General features: G+C 31.5%; 1 protein-coding gene across 1 annotated transcript; it reads left to right on the top strand.

Annotated features, from left to right (window-relative positions):
* Positions 1 to 1665: 1665 nt before the first annotated feature.
* Positions 1666 to 4328, top strand: LOC142511544 (two-component response regulator ARR14-like). The gene is made up of 6 exons (XM_075619652.1): positions 1666 to 1828; positions 2547 to 2696; positions 2807 to 3271; positions 3442 to 3518; positions 3593 to 4003; positions 4227 to 4328. The coding sequence occupies exons 1-6, from the start codon at positions 1666 to 1668 to the stop codon at positions 4326 to 4328; spliced, it is 1368 nt and encodes a 455-aa protein (XP_075475767.1).
* The last annotated feature ends 11578 nt before the right edge of the window (positions 4329 to 15906 follow it).

Below are 15906 nucleotides of genomic sequence, written 5' to 3'. Positions count from 1 at the left end.
AACATGTTATTTTACCAAAATCAAAATAACATGTTTTATTATAAGGAACTAAATTAGGATTTTACTAGGATTATTAATTTTGAATTTACTTCCACATTTATTTTATTTTAATTTAATTAATAAAAATTATTTAGATTTCAAAATGATTAAAATTATTTATTATTCATGTTAATTATGTTATAAATACTTAATTAATCAACTTTATTTGCTAAATATATCGCCATACATTTAACTAAGCGAAACAACCCCAACGACTCCTGATAATAACCGTTATAGTTATTTTTGTTTAATGATAATCGTCCAACGAACACTACAAATTAAATAAAAGAATTTAACGTATGGTCGACTTGCAACGGTGATACTACCCCACTGTAGTATCTAATTAACTCGTATCGAATATATAATGTAAATATTAATAGTTCTTAAGGTTTAATATCTAAAATAGCGAAAGTAATAAGAGTAGGTCTCTCGTGAGACGGTCTCACAAATCTTTATCTGTGAGACGGGTCAACCCTACCGATATTCACAATAAAAAATAATACTCTTAGCATAAAAAGTAATACTTTTTCATGGATGACCCAAATAATAGATCTATCTCAGAAAGTACAACCCGTGAGACTGTCTCACACAAGTTTTTGTCAAGTAATAATTATTTATAATAAATTAATTCCTAATAATTTATTTATGTATAAAATATAATTTTACAATATTATATTATTTTAAAATAATTAAATTAACTAATAAAGTAAAATAAATTAATTGTCTAAAGATATTGATTCAGTTATAACAATGAATTCAATATAATTTATCACATTAACATATTCATAAATTTATAAGTAGATATTTTATGGCATAAAATAATTAATGATAAGAAATATTATAATAATATTTTTTTACAGTAAAGTTATAAGTATAATTTCTGATAACGTTTAATAAATATTATTCTTTTAGTTATTATTAGGGTTTGACTTTTGACACTTGTCTCCTACTTATCAGTCCACAAATTAATAAGATTATGTAATAATTCATACATAATCTTGACACCAAGAATGAGTAAGAGAAATGAATAAGAGCATTTAAAGACTTCCTATGTTGTGTACAATGTTGACTGGAATTTGGTCAGAAACCCCATTTTTATACAGAATTGAATTATTTGTTTTTATTAAAAAAAATCGAGCTTTTAAAAGGAAAGTAAATTACAGAAATTCGTAATCTTTCCAAAGTCAATCATACACATTGCATAATCTACAATGAAGAGTACACACAGCCATGCATTGGCTCCTATAAATACATCCCATCGATTTTCTATACTCCCCACTCTAAATCTTGCATCACTAGTTATATTGGGTACTCAAATGTACACTACCTTTCCCTTGAATTGATTTCAATCATTTTCATTTCACATTTCGCTTTAAAATAATGACTTTTATGATAAGGATCTCGCAGCAAACCGATCATGTCGGAGAGCGTTATCAAAAAGATCTTTATTAAAAATAATGATTTATATAACCTTTTGATCTTCGCTTTATGCATCACACATATATTAACGAAAATTAAATATGATTCGAATCTTTAGATTTTATAATGTTTGGAGATTTAGATTTATGTCTATCATTAATGATCAACTGTTTTACATTTCTTGTGTAGAGAAATTATTTGGAGATCATGGCTATGTGGGATTTTGGTGGCGTTTGGGGAAATGAAGGAACGAGCATTCCAATGGCTTCATTCCATGCAATGGTGCATGAGATTCATGTGTTGGTTGTGGATCATGAGACTGAATCACTAATGAACACTGCTAAGATGCTGGAAATGTGCTCATACCGAGGTACACAATTTATTCTAATGTTGGAGAAAGCAAATCTATCTATCTATCTATATATATGTGTGTGAAATGATTCTATTCTTTGGATGACAGCACTGAAGGCTAGTATTTGACTACATGAGACAGATCTCTTGATTTGATCTCATGTGGGACAGATCTTGATAATTGGTATTTGCAATGTGGTTGACGCATACAAAACCAATTTTTAGTGTGTATTTTTATTTTTGTAATTTTGGTTTTTCATAATTCTAATTCAGTTCTGCTTTTGTATTTTCTGATTTTAGGTCTGTTTCATGAAGAATGTTGATATAACACTATACATATCAATGTCATATCGCTAAAAGGACTAATATTAACTAAAAACAAATATAATGGACTAAAAGTGAAGTTCGACAACCTCAAAAAAACAAATACACAAGAACGAAAATGCTATTTTCTCCATAATATTTCTATACTATACATTAAACTAAAACCCCTTGTTGGTATGACCATATTATCACACAAGAATAAAATTACTATCATACCCTCACAAAAATTAAATTTGACAACTATAATATTATTCCTATTTATAATATCAATTAAATCAATTACAAAAAAAAATGATTATAATCCAAAGAATTTTTTTTTATAAATAAATAAACACGTGCAACGAGACATAATATAACATAATGCATCTTATCCATGAAGTAACCTACTCCATAATTTGCCTTTGTTGTTTCAGTTACATTTGTTGAACTTGCTTCTGCTGCCATATCAATGATCTCAAGCGGAAAGGCCAAATTCGACATTGTGATGGCTAATGTCAACTCGCCAGACCTGCATGGATTCAAGCTTCTCCAACTCTCTGTCAACATGGATTTACCAGTCATTTGTAAGTATGTGTGTGTGTACCTAACTTTATAATCATAATGATTCTCTCTCTATATATAGTTTCATTTCATTTCATTCAAAAAATATAATTTTCATTTTGCTGTTTTTAAGTAATGTCGGCGGACGATAACGCGTTCATGGCCATGAAAGCTCTGGAGAATGGTGCCTTCCTTTTCATCAAAAAACCTGCAACACTTGAGATCCTGAGGTGCCTGTGGCAATATGTTCTCAAGGAAAAAACCCGAATGGTTCGTGAAAAAGAGAGACTTCCGGAAGCAGCAGCAGCCGCGGGTAATTACAAAGTACGAGGTATGGAAATCTATAACGGAGAAGATTACAACGGTCATAACTATAACTATGGAGGCAACAACGGCAACATGATGATGATGATGAACAATAAGGGTAAATTAGGCAAGAAGTTAATGGGGCAAAAGGGTAGTTGGCGCGAGGATGGCATATATGGTCCGGAGAATCATATGCTTGGGGTTAATAAGGTTAGGAGAAAGGTGTGTACGGAGTGGACTCAGGATCTTCATGCGAAGTTTATGGATGCTGTTAGGACACTTGGTGAAGGAAGTAAGTTTCTTGCCCTTTTTCTTTGGTGTCCCATGCCAGTTTTTAATCGTTTCGAAATTTTTTTACATCGGTAAAATAAATTTTGTAGATATCGTTTCGATTCTTTTATATATATTATTACTATAATATTGGCTTAAATTCACGTGTTGTTAACATATTTCAATGCGTAGGATGCTTCCCGAAAGAGATTCTTGATCTAATGAATACACCTGGTTTGACAAGAATGCAAGTTGCTAGTCATCTGCAGGTTTGTCCCGAGTGTGCATGCAGTGACATATTACAGATCATTTTATCTAACCTTTTTCTATTTTATACACCTAGAAATGTCGGAATGACAATTGGCGATCACCGGATGAAAGGAAATCCCAACAAAACTCCCCTCAAGCGTCTTCTGATCTCAATATGTCCAACTACAAGCCAAGGCGATTTGGGTCGATGCCCCAGTTGGCTAAGCAAGAATCTGAACCAAGATCGACCTCTGAAACCGAGACCCCGGATAAGGCTGAGAATGGAAAAATGGGACTTCCGCCAGCAGCATACGAGCATCCACCGCAGCCCGGCCTGAATGGCAAATCCCATGGCATCAGGAGGCATCCATCTGATGACTTCTTTAGCTTTACAGATATGGATTGCTTGATGCAGAACTTCTCTGGCGTGACACAAGGACCTGTGATGAATCCTCAGACTTTGGGGCCAGGCCCATATCACTTTAACCAAGTTTACCCACAGCAGGTCTCAACTAAATTTACTCAAATTTGAACTAATTAATCAAATGAAAGAGTAGTCCTAGATATCCAAAAAACTTTTCTGACAATTTGAATAAATATTTCTTACAAAAACAACCACAAATGTGAAGCAATAATGTTATTAAAACCGATCAAACCTCGAAGCATGTGTTTGTGTTTTTATATACATATATAGTCCGTTATTAATATATATATTATTATTTATGCAGAATTCAGTTGTTCCAGGCATGGATGGAAGATGCCATTGGAGTTCAGTGGCGACAAACTTCGAGAGTGACGGCTCAGAAACCAAAGACAACGAGAATAACTAGATTTGCTTGTTTAAGAAACACTATTTGAATAAAGTATGCAGCGATATCACAGCTTGCATGCAAGAATTTTATAATAATTTAAGGACTGGTTTGACAAGTATTCAGTCCTCCGTTTTCATTTTCTTGGACACAAAAACTTCAAATTTTATTGAATAATGATGAGACATTGCCCGCTGAAACTCGGATTCTTTTTATCTCTACATTCTTAGATTTTTCAATCAATACTTTACTTTCCATAACAGGCATGCAGTGTGCATGGTGAGTATTAACTTCAAGTCTGACAGAATGTCGAAAACTCACACGAGTTGGCCGGATCGGAGTACGCTGTTAGGTACAAGAAAGCAAAAAATAAAAAATAAAAAAACAATATATAGAGAAACCGTCAAACCAATGAAAGCTCCCTCCCCTCCATACATATGTTATATCTGGCTTGGGTTAGTTGCTTGGGTCATGGGGTGTATATCTACAACCTCTTATTCGGTCGTCATTAATGGTGATCTTCTGATCCTGAGGTCCATTTTAAAGTATTTTAAAGCAATTTTCTGCTGTAGATTTAAATTTAATAAATATTATTTGATAATTAATTGTAATTCTATTAATTGAGCCTCAATCAACATATAACTAAACTAACTAAAATTTGTATTCAGTTTCAGTCAGCGATTTTATGTTAAAACCGAAATTTCGTGAAAATTTAATGTTTTTAAATCTAATTAAATTCAATTAGTAATAAATGAAATCTATTTTTATAAATAATAATTGAGCTGTTAAATAATTCTTGAAATATATATTTAATATATAAGATTTCACCACGACTGAAAAACGTCGTTCAGATAATTAATTGTAATTTAACACGTATCAACAACGTGGAGTTTGGTGTCATTCTCTGAATTAGAATTATTCCACGGTCATTAACTAACCATTAGAACTAGTTGGCAAATTTTCGTAGTTTTAATTTATTTGGATTTATTATTTTCCTTTATCCAATTTAATTGAATTAGTTAATTTAAGTTAAGTAATCGAAATTCTTATCGATTTATATGGGAACTGTTGTGAAAAGTAAAAATTTATGGTAAAAAGTAAAAATCTCAAACTCTTAAAATTTACCAAACTACACACTTTATAATATTTTTCTCTCTACTCAATTGTGAATTTCTTCACAAATGGTGAGCCTATTTATAGAATATTTTACAAATAATCCAAAAATAAAATACATCATTACCTACACCATCACACACAAATTTCTAATTTTTACAACTCTTATTTTCAACATTCAAATATTCAACATTCAAATATTCAATACACACATTTTAAATATTATTTTTCAACACTCCCCCTTGTGATGATGATTATAATGATTGTCTTCATTACGTGTTTTTATACTGCCTCGTTAAAAACCTTACTAGGAAAAACCCATTGGGATAAAAACCATAGTAAGGGAAAAAGAGTGCAGTCACGTAAGCTCCCCCTCATGTTGACACGAACAATTCTTCACAAATTTCGTAGATTGCGCATCCCAATATTATATATGTGCTTTCTGAATATTGACGTAGGAAGTGCCTTTGTGAAGAGATCTGATGAATTTTCACTTGATTGAATGTGACGAACATCAATACATTTATTCTTCTCTAGCTCTTTGGTGAATGCGAAGAACTTAGGAGGAATATGTTTAGTTCTATCGCTTTTTATGTATCCCTCTTTCATTTGAGCAACACATGCAGCATTATCTTCATATAGTATCACAGGCTTCTCGTCGAATGATAATCCGCATGAGATTTGGATATGTTGGGTCATTGATTTTAACCACACACATTCACGGCTTGTTTCATGTAGTGCAATAATCTCGGCATGATTTGATGAAGTTGTTACGAGCGTTTGTTTCTGTGAACGCCAAGAAATTGCAGTGCCTCCACGAGTAAATACATATCCAGTTTGGGAACGTGCCTTGTGTGGATCAGATAAGTATCCAGCATCGACATAACCAATTATACTTGGATTAACATCTTTTGAATACAAAAGTCCCAAGTCTGTCGTTTCTCGTAGATAACGGAATATATGTTTAATTCCGTTCCAGTATCTCTTTGTTGGATATGTGCTAAATCTTGCCAACAAATTTACGGCAAAAGATATATCAGGCCTTGTACAATTTGTAAGATACATAAGGGCATCGATAGCACTTAGATATGGTACTTCTGGACCAAGAATATCTTCATCATCTTCACATGGACGGAATGGATCCTTTTCTATGTTTAATGATCTAACAACCATTGGAGTATTTAAAGGATTTGATTTATCCATATTAAAACGTTTAAGGATCTTTTCTGTATAATTTGTCTGGTGAACAAACATTCCACATTCTTTTTGTTCAATTTGTAAACCCAGACAATACTTGATTTTTCCAAGATCCTTCATTTCAAATTCTTCCTTCAAGTATGACACAACTTCTTGAATTTTCTTATTTGTTCCAATGATGTTTAAATCATCAACATATACAGCAATAATTACGCATCCGGATGTTGTTTTCTTAATGAAAACACAAGGGCATATTGAATTATTTACATATCCCTTTTTCATCAAGTGATCACTTAGCCGATTATACCACATTCGGCCGGATTGCTTTAACCCATATAACGATCTTTGTAATTTCACAGAATAACATTCTCTGGGTTTTGAACTTTGTGCTTCAGGCATCTTAAATCCTTTAGGGATTTTCATATATATATTACTATCAAGTGATCCATATAAGTAAGCTGTAACAACATCCATAAGACGCATTTCTAAATTTTCAGATACCGCCAAGCTAATCAAATACCGAAACGTAATTGCATCCATCACGGGAGAATACGTTTCTTCATAATCAATTCCAGGCCTTTGAGAAAAACCTTGTGCAACAAGTCGAGCTTTATATCTTACTATTTCATTTTTCTCATTTCGCTTTCTAATAAAAACCCATTTGTATCCAACAGGTTTTACACCTTCAGGTGTAAGGACTATAGGTCCAAAAACATTACGTTTATTTAGCGAATCCAATTCAACCTGGATGGCTTCTTTTCATTTTATCCAATCATGCCGATTTTTACATTCACCAAAAGATTTTGGTTCATGATCTTCATTATCATTTATGATGTCGATTGCCACATTATAAGAAAATATATCATCAATTTCTTCTATATCTTTTCGGTTCCATATTTTTCCAGTATTAATATAATTGATAGAGATTTCATGATTCTCGTCAGTTTGTGGTTCTGACAGAACATTTTCATCATCATGTGTTTTTTCAGGAACACCAATCTCTATTTTGTGATCATCATGTGTTTCTTCAGGAACATCATTCTTTATTTTGTGATCATCGTGTTTCTCTATGAATTTTCTTTTTCGAGGATTTTTATCCTTGGAACCGACTGGCCTTCCACGCTTCAGGCGTTTAATGACATCATGAGTATTTTCAATTTGTTTCTTCGGAATTTCAATTCGAGCAGGGGCATTTGCAGCATGTATATATGATTTAGTTACCCCTTTTGTGTCTGCAAATGCTTCTGGTATTTGATTTGCTATTCTTTGCAAGTGCACAATTTGCTGTACATCTTTTTCACATTGTTTTGTTCTTGGATCCAGATGTAACAATGATGATACATACCATGTAATTTCCTTTTCGGTATGTTTTTGTTCTCCCTCTAACATTGGGAAGATTTCCTCATTAAAATGACAATCAGCAAAACGTGCTGTGAACACGTCGCCTGTCTGAGGTTCAAGATATCGAATGATTGATGGACTATCATAACCGATATAAATTCCAACCTTTCTTCGAGGTCCCATTTTCTTTCGTTGCGGTGGTGCAATAGGCACATACACCATACATCCAAAAATTCTCAGATGAGAAATGTCTGGTTCTTTACCAAATGCAAGCTGCAATGAGGAGTATTTATGATATGCACTTGGTCTGATGCGAATTATTGAAGCAGCATGTAAAATTGCATGTCCCCATATAGAAATAGGGAGCTTTGTTTTCATAATCATTGGTCTAGCAATCATTTGCAGACGTTTAATCAATGATTCAGCCAATTCATTCTGTGTATGTACATGAGCAACATGATGCTCAACAATGATTCCCATAGACATACAATAATCATTGAAAGTTTGGGAAGTAAATTCACCAGCATTATCAAGTCTAATTTTCTTGATTGTATAATCGGGAAATTGATTCCTCAATTTTATTATTTGAGCAAGTAATCTTGCAAATGCAACATTTCGAGTTGACAATAAACATACATGTGACCATCTGCTGGAGGCATCAATCAAGACCATAAAGTATCTGAATGGTCCACATGGTGGATGGATTGGTCCACAAATATCACCCTGAATACGTTCAAGAAACATTGGTGATTCAGTTTGGATTTTGGCTGGTGATGGTCTTATAATAAGTTTTCCAAGAGAACATGCTTTACATTGAAACTTATTATTCTGAAAGATCTTCTGGTCTTTCAGCGGATGACCATGTGTATTTTCTATAATTCTTCGCATCATTGTTGAACCAGGATGTCCTAATCGATCATGTCAATTGGTTAATATTGAAGAATTATCTAATACCATGTTTGATTCAATGAGACTTATATGTGTATAATGCAATCCAGTAGGGAGCATTGGTAGTTTTTCAATCACATATTTCTTTCCTGATATATATGTGATAAGACACATATATTTCTCATTCCCTTCATTCATTGTTTGAGTATCATACCCATGGGAAATATATCATTAAAACTCAACAAATTTCTTTTCGATTGTGGTGAATATAAAGCATCATTGATCAAAAACTTTGTACCATTAGGTAACAAAAATTGTGCTTTACCACATCCTTCAATCAAGTCTACAGGACCTGATATTGTATTCATCGTTGTTTTTGTTGGTTTTAGTTCCAAGAAATATCTTTTATCTCGGAGGATAGTGTGCGTTGTACCACTATCGGGTATGCAAACTTTAGCTTTGCTCATAGCATTTTCATATTTGAACTTAAAAAAAAATATGCAATGAAATAAGATTACTGACAATACATATGTAAATATAACACATATCATAATTGTATAATAAAACATTATTATATGAATACATGAAAAATAAATTATTGTACATTTATATTCTACCATTATATTGTTCATTCTCAGAGAAATCATTGAGAAAATCAGTAGCATCAATATTGTTCATTTCTATCCCACCAACATATTGATCATTTCCAGAGAAATCATTCATAAAATCAGCAACATCAAAATGAGTTGAATCACTCAAACGATCACTGCGTTCAGTGAAGTTGGTCTCTTTTTCTTTCCCCTTTATCGATTCTTTATAGAGCTTGCAAAGGTGCTCAGGGGCTCGACAAATACGAGACCAATGTCCTGGAGTGCCGCATCTGAAACAAGAACTTTCAAATCTTTTCGAGTGATTTTCATTAACATTCATGTTCTCATGATGCCTTTTCTGTGGGTGGTTCGTGACGCCCTTTTGAGATGAGTTATAAAAATAACTATCTCTATTGTTTTCAAAACTACGGCCTCGACCACGACCACGGCCAATTCCACGTCCACGACCACGTCCTCGACCTCGACCTCGACCAAAACCTTGTCTTTGAATTTGATTTTGGTTTCCAGGTTTAAATTCATTTTTACTCACAGCATTTACTTCTGAAAATGCTGTTGATCCAGTGGGTCGGGACTGATGATTTCACATTAATAGCTCATTGTTCTTTTCCGCCACAAGAAGACAGGCGATGAGTTCAGAATATCTCGCAAATCCACGCACTCTATATTGTTGCTGTAAAGTTATATTTGATGCGTGAAACGTGGAAAATATTTTTTCAAGCATTTCCGATTCTGTAACCTCATGTCCACAAAATTTTAGCTGCGAGATTATTCGATACATCGCTGAATTATAATCACTGACTTTCTTAAAATCTTGGAATCTTAACATATTTCATTCATCACGGGCGGTCGGAAGTATAACTTCTCTTATATGTTCAAATCTTTCTTTCAATCCTTTCCACAGAGCCACGAGATCTTTTTCGATGAGATATTCACATTTTAAACCTTCATCGAGATGTCGACGCAAAAATATTATAGCTTTTGCTTTTTCTTGTGATGAAGATATACCATTTTCTTTAATGGTCTCGCTTAGACCCAATGACTCAAGATGCATTTCTACATCGAGAGTCCATGGCATATAATTTTTTCCCGTGATGTCGAGCGCAACAAATTCGAGCTTTGTCAAATTTGACATGGTGGTACTAAAAAAATTACGATGTATTTTATTAGTTAATGAATATTGCAATACAAAGTAATAGATAAACAACAAGTACAAGCATTTGTAAAAATAAAGAAAACACACGAGGAGGATATTCTCCGATAAATAAAAGACTTGTGAGTATGATAACCAAAATAATTAAAAATAACCTTAAGAAAGTCATCTTCTTTTTTCTTCGAAAAATTTGATGAAGAATAATTTTTAGAGAATAGAAGAAAGTTGGAGTGATTGAAAGAGTTTGTGAGATCATATTTATAGGGCAAAAACTAGCCGTTTTGTTACCGTTTATGACCGTTGGTGTACAAAAAAATAAATGTATGTATTTGTATAATTTTATGGTAATGGTGTATATAATATTAGTCATGTTTAAATAATTATGTATATCATATCACATTATTATAATGATGTGTCATAAGTTATTTTGTTTAAAAATCTTATAGGCTTTTATACTTGTCGTATCCCTTACCGGGAGTGTGGGATGTCGTCTTAACATCCTCCCAGGATTTATAACAAGTTTTTGAAAAATTTATTTTTATTATTTCTAATAATAACATTATATTATATATTAAATATATACACAATAAATAAATAACAGTAAAATAAATATTATTACTTTTGTTACCTTTTTCTTCTGTTTGGAGCTTGGAAAAGTATGAAGGACTTTTAGAGCTTCGTGCTGATAACGTGTTGTGAAAAGTAAAAATTTATGGTAAAAAGTAAAAATCTCAAACTCTCAAAATTTACCAAACTACACACTTTATAATATTTTTCTCTCTACTCAATTGTGAATTTCTTCACAAATGGTGAGCCTATTTATAGAATATTTTTACAAATAATTCAAAAATAAAATACATCATTACCTACATCATCACACACAAATTTCTAATTTTTACAACTCTTATTTTCAACATTCAAATATTCAACATTCAAATATTCAATACACACATTTTAAATATTATTTTTCAACAGGAACGACTCGTACTCCAAATCTGATATATTAAAATTTGATTTAACGAACTTGCTAATTTTGCTCGGTGTCTATCTTGGTCTGTTGGCAACAGTGGGGGCTTAAGAGCAGAGCCGCCCAACATTTGGGGGCCCAAAATGTTATAATATAAGCATAAGTGGGGATAAACGAATCATTTTATACACATATAATATATTTAAAAAAAAATCAACACAAAATTGAAATTATTGAATACTGAAAATAAGAGATGTAAATATTGGAAATTAGCGTGTGATGATGTATGTAATGATGTATTTATTTATATATTATTTTTAAAAAATTCTATAAATAGGTATCTTAATTTGTGAAAAAACACAATTGAGTGGAGAAAATTTTATAAAGTGTGTAGTTTAATATATTTTGTGAGTTTGAATTTTTTACTTTTTATAGTAAATTTTTTACTTTTAAGATGTTATCAGCACGACACTCGAAGGATCTCCATAATATCATGTTATTATATAAAAAGAGTTTATGACACCTCATTATAATAACGTGATGTGATTATATTATTACACAGCTTATATATTTTTAATATGTTACTATTTATTTATTGTATATATATATTTGAATAATATCATGTTATTATATAAAGGAGTCAATGACACCTCATTATAATAAGTGATATGATTATTTCACTGTGTATATATTTTTTTATTGTGTTATATAATAATTATATATATATATTTGTATAATGTCACAATATTATATAAAAAGAGTCTCTGACATCTCATTATAATAATGTGATATGATATACATAATTATTTAAACATGATTAACATTATATACATCATGTTATTACCATAAATTTTACGTATACATACATTTATTTTTTTAAGATTTTGTAACAGTCATAAACAGTCATAAACAACTAGTTTTTACTCTATAAATATGATTTTACAAACACATTCAATCACTCCAAACTTACTCTTCCTCCCGAAAAATTTTCTTCATCAAAATTTTCGAAGAAGAAGATGATGGTTCTTTCAAGGTTATTTTGTATAATTATTTTTGTTATTATACTCACTAGTATTGTATTTATCGGACAATACATGCCTCGCTTTTTTTCTTTATTTTTAAGAATTCTTGTACTTATAGTTTATCTATTACTTTGTATTGTCATATTAATATATTAGAACTTAACTAATAAAATGCATTGTTATTTTTATAGTACCACCATGTCAAATTTGGCAAAACTCGAATTTGTTATGCTCGACATTACGGGGAAAAATTATATGGTATGGAATCTCGATGTAGAAATGCATCTTGAGTCATTAGATCTAAATGAGACCATTAAAAAAATGGTATCTCATCATCACAAGAAAAATCAAAATTTATTATATTTTTGCGTCGACATCTTGACGAAGAATTAAAAATGCGAATATCTCATTGAAAAAGATCTCATGGCTTTATGGAAATGATTAAAAGAAAGATTTGAACATATAAGAAAATTTATACTTCCGACCGTCTGTGATAAATGTAATACGTTAAGATTCCAAAATTTTAATACAGTGAGTGATTACAATTCGACAATGTATCGAATAATCTCGCAATTAAAATCTTGTGGACATCATGAGGTTACGAAATCGAAAATGCTTGAAATTTTTTTCCACTATTCACGCATCAAATATAACTCTACAACAACAATATAGAGTGCGTGGATTTGCAAGATATTCTGAACTTATCGCATGTCTTCTTATGGTGGAAAAGAACAACGAGCTGCTAATAAGAAATCATCAGTTCCGACCCATTGAATCAACAACATTTCCAGAAATAAATGTTGTAAGTAAAAATGAATTTAAACATAAAAATCAAAATCAAAGTCAAAGTCAAAGATAAAGTTTGGGTCGAGGTCGAAATTGAGGTCGTGGTCATGGATGTGGACGTGGAAGTTGTCGTGGTCGTGGTCGCGCCATGGTTTTGAAAACAATCGAGATAGTTAGTTACTTCTATAACTCCTCTCAAAAGGGCGTCACGAATCAGCCATTAAAAAGGCATCATGAGAACATGAGTGTTAATGAAAATAACTCAAAATGATTTGAAAGTTCTTGTTTTAGATGCGGCACTCCAGGACATTGTTCTCGTATTTGTCGAGTCATCGAGCACCTTTGTAAGCTATATAAAGAATCAATAAAGGGAAAATAAAAAGAGACCAATTTCACTGATCACAGTTACTGTTTGAGTGATCCAACTCATTTTGATGTTGTAAATTTTCTGAATGATTTATTTGAAAATTATCAATATATTGGTGAAATAGAAAAGTAAAATATTTTATTTTTCATGTGCTCATATGCTAATGTTTTGTTGTATAGTTATTATATGCGTTATATTTTTCAATAAATTACATATGTGTTGTCAGTAATTTTTTTCATTGCATATTATTTTTGAAGTTCAAATACGAAAAATGCTATGAACAAAGGTAAACAAGGAACTAATCCCATGAAAGTTCGCCTGATAGTGGTACAATGCAGACTATTCTCTGAAATAAAATATATTTATTGGAACTAAAACCAACAAAAAAATTTTGAATACAATATTAGGTCCTGTAGACTTGATTAAAGGTTGTGGTAAAATACATTTTTTGTTACCTAATGATACAAAATTTTTGAAAAATGATGCATTGTATTCAGCACAATCGAAAAGAAATTTGTTGAGTTTTAATGACATATATTCCCATGGGTATGATACTCAGACAATAAATGAAGAAAATGAGAAATATATGTGTCTTACCACATATAAATCAGGAAAGAAATATGTAGTTGAAAAACTATCAATGCTCCATACATGATTGCATTATATACATATAAGTCCAACTGAATCAAACATGATAGTTGATAATTCTTCAATATTATTTAATTGGCATGATCGATTAGGACATCCTGGTTCAACGATGATACGAATAATTATAGAAAATACACATGGTCATCCGTTGAAAGACAAGAAGATCTTTCAAAATAATAAGTTTCAATGTAAAGCATGTTCTCTTAGAAAACTTATTGTAAGACCATCACCAGCTAAAATCCAAACTGAATCACTCATGTTTCTTAAACCTATCCAGTGTGATATTTGTGGGGCAATTCATCCACCATATGGAATATTTAGATATTCTATGGTATTGATCGATGCCTCCAGTAGATGGTCACATGTATGTTTATTATCAATTCAGAATGTGACATTTGCAAGATTACTTGCTCAAATAATAAAATTACGGAATCTATTTCTCAATCTTACAATCAAGAAAATTAGACTTGATAATGAAGGTGAATTTACTTCCCTAACTTTTAATGATTATTGTATGTCAATGAGAATCACTGTTGATCATCATGTTGCTCATGTACATGCAGAAAATGGATTAACTGAATCATTGATTAAACGTCTACAACTGATTGCTAGACCAATGATTATGAAAACAAAACTCCATGTTTCTATATGGGGACATGCAATTTTACATGATGCTGCATTAATTCGTATCCGACCAAATGCATATAATAAATACTCCTCATTGCAGCTTGCCTTTGGTAAAGAACTAGACATTTCTCATCTGAGAATTTTTGGATGTATGGTAATGTACCTATTGCACCGCCTCAACGAACAAAAATGAGATCTCATAGAAAGATCGGAATTTATATCGGTTATGATAGTCCATCAATAATTCGATATCTTGAGCCTTAGACATGCTACATGTTTACAGCACGTTTTGCTGATTGTCGTTTTAATGAGAAAATCTTCTCAATGTTAGAAGAGAAAATAAACATATCGAAAAGAAAATTACATGATATACATCATCATTGTTACATCTGGATCCAAGAACAAAACAATGTGAAAAATATGTACAACAAATTGTGCACTTGCAAAGAATAACAAATCAAATACCAGATGCATTTGCAGACACAAAAGGGGCAACTAAATCATATATACATGTTGTAAATGCCCCTGCTCGAATTGCAATTCCAAAGAAACAAATTGAAGACACTCATGATATTATAAAACGAACGAAGAATGGAGTGTCAATCGGTTCCAAGGATAAAAATAATCGAAAAATAAAAATTATAGAGAAACATGATGATCACAAAATAGATAATGAAGTTTCGGTAGAAATACATGATGATAAAAATGTTATGTTAGAACCACAAACTGATGAGAATTGTGAAATCTCTATTAATTATATTAATACTGGAAAAATATTTAACCGAAAATATATAAAAGAAATTGATGAGATATTTTCTTATAATGTGACATTTGACATCATAAATGACAATGAAGATCACGAATCAAAATATTTTGGTGAAT

The sequence above is a fragment of the Primulina tabacum genome, chromosome 1 (genome assembly GCF_025594145.1).
Source record: "Primulina tabacum isolate GXHZ01 chromosome 1, ASM2559414v2, whole genome shotgun sequence".
Classification (NCBI taxonomy): domain Eukaryota; kingdom Viridiplantae; phylum Streptophyta; class Magnoliopsida; order Lamiales; family Gesneriaceae; genus Primulina; species Primulina tabacum.
This window is presented reverse-complemented; position numbering and strand designations above follow the sequence as displayed.

Bases quoted from the DNA above. Each gene is read 5' to 3' on its own strand.
- LOC142511544 (XM_075619652.1), top strand. From the start codon at position 1,666: ATGGCTATGTGGGATTTTGGTGGCGTTTGGGGAAATGAAGGAACGAGC. The intron at 2,697-2,806 runs GTAAGTATGTGT...GCTGTTTTTAAG, and splicing joins CATGGATTTACCAGTCATTT to TAATGTCGGCGGACGATAAC. The intron at 4,004-4,226 runs GTCTCAACTAAA...TTATTTATGCAG, and splicing joins ACCAAGTTTACCCACAGCAG to AATTCAGTTGTTCCAGGCAT.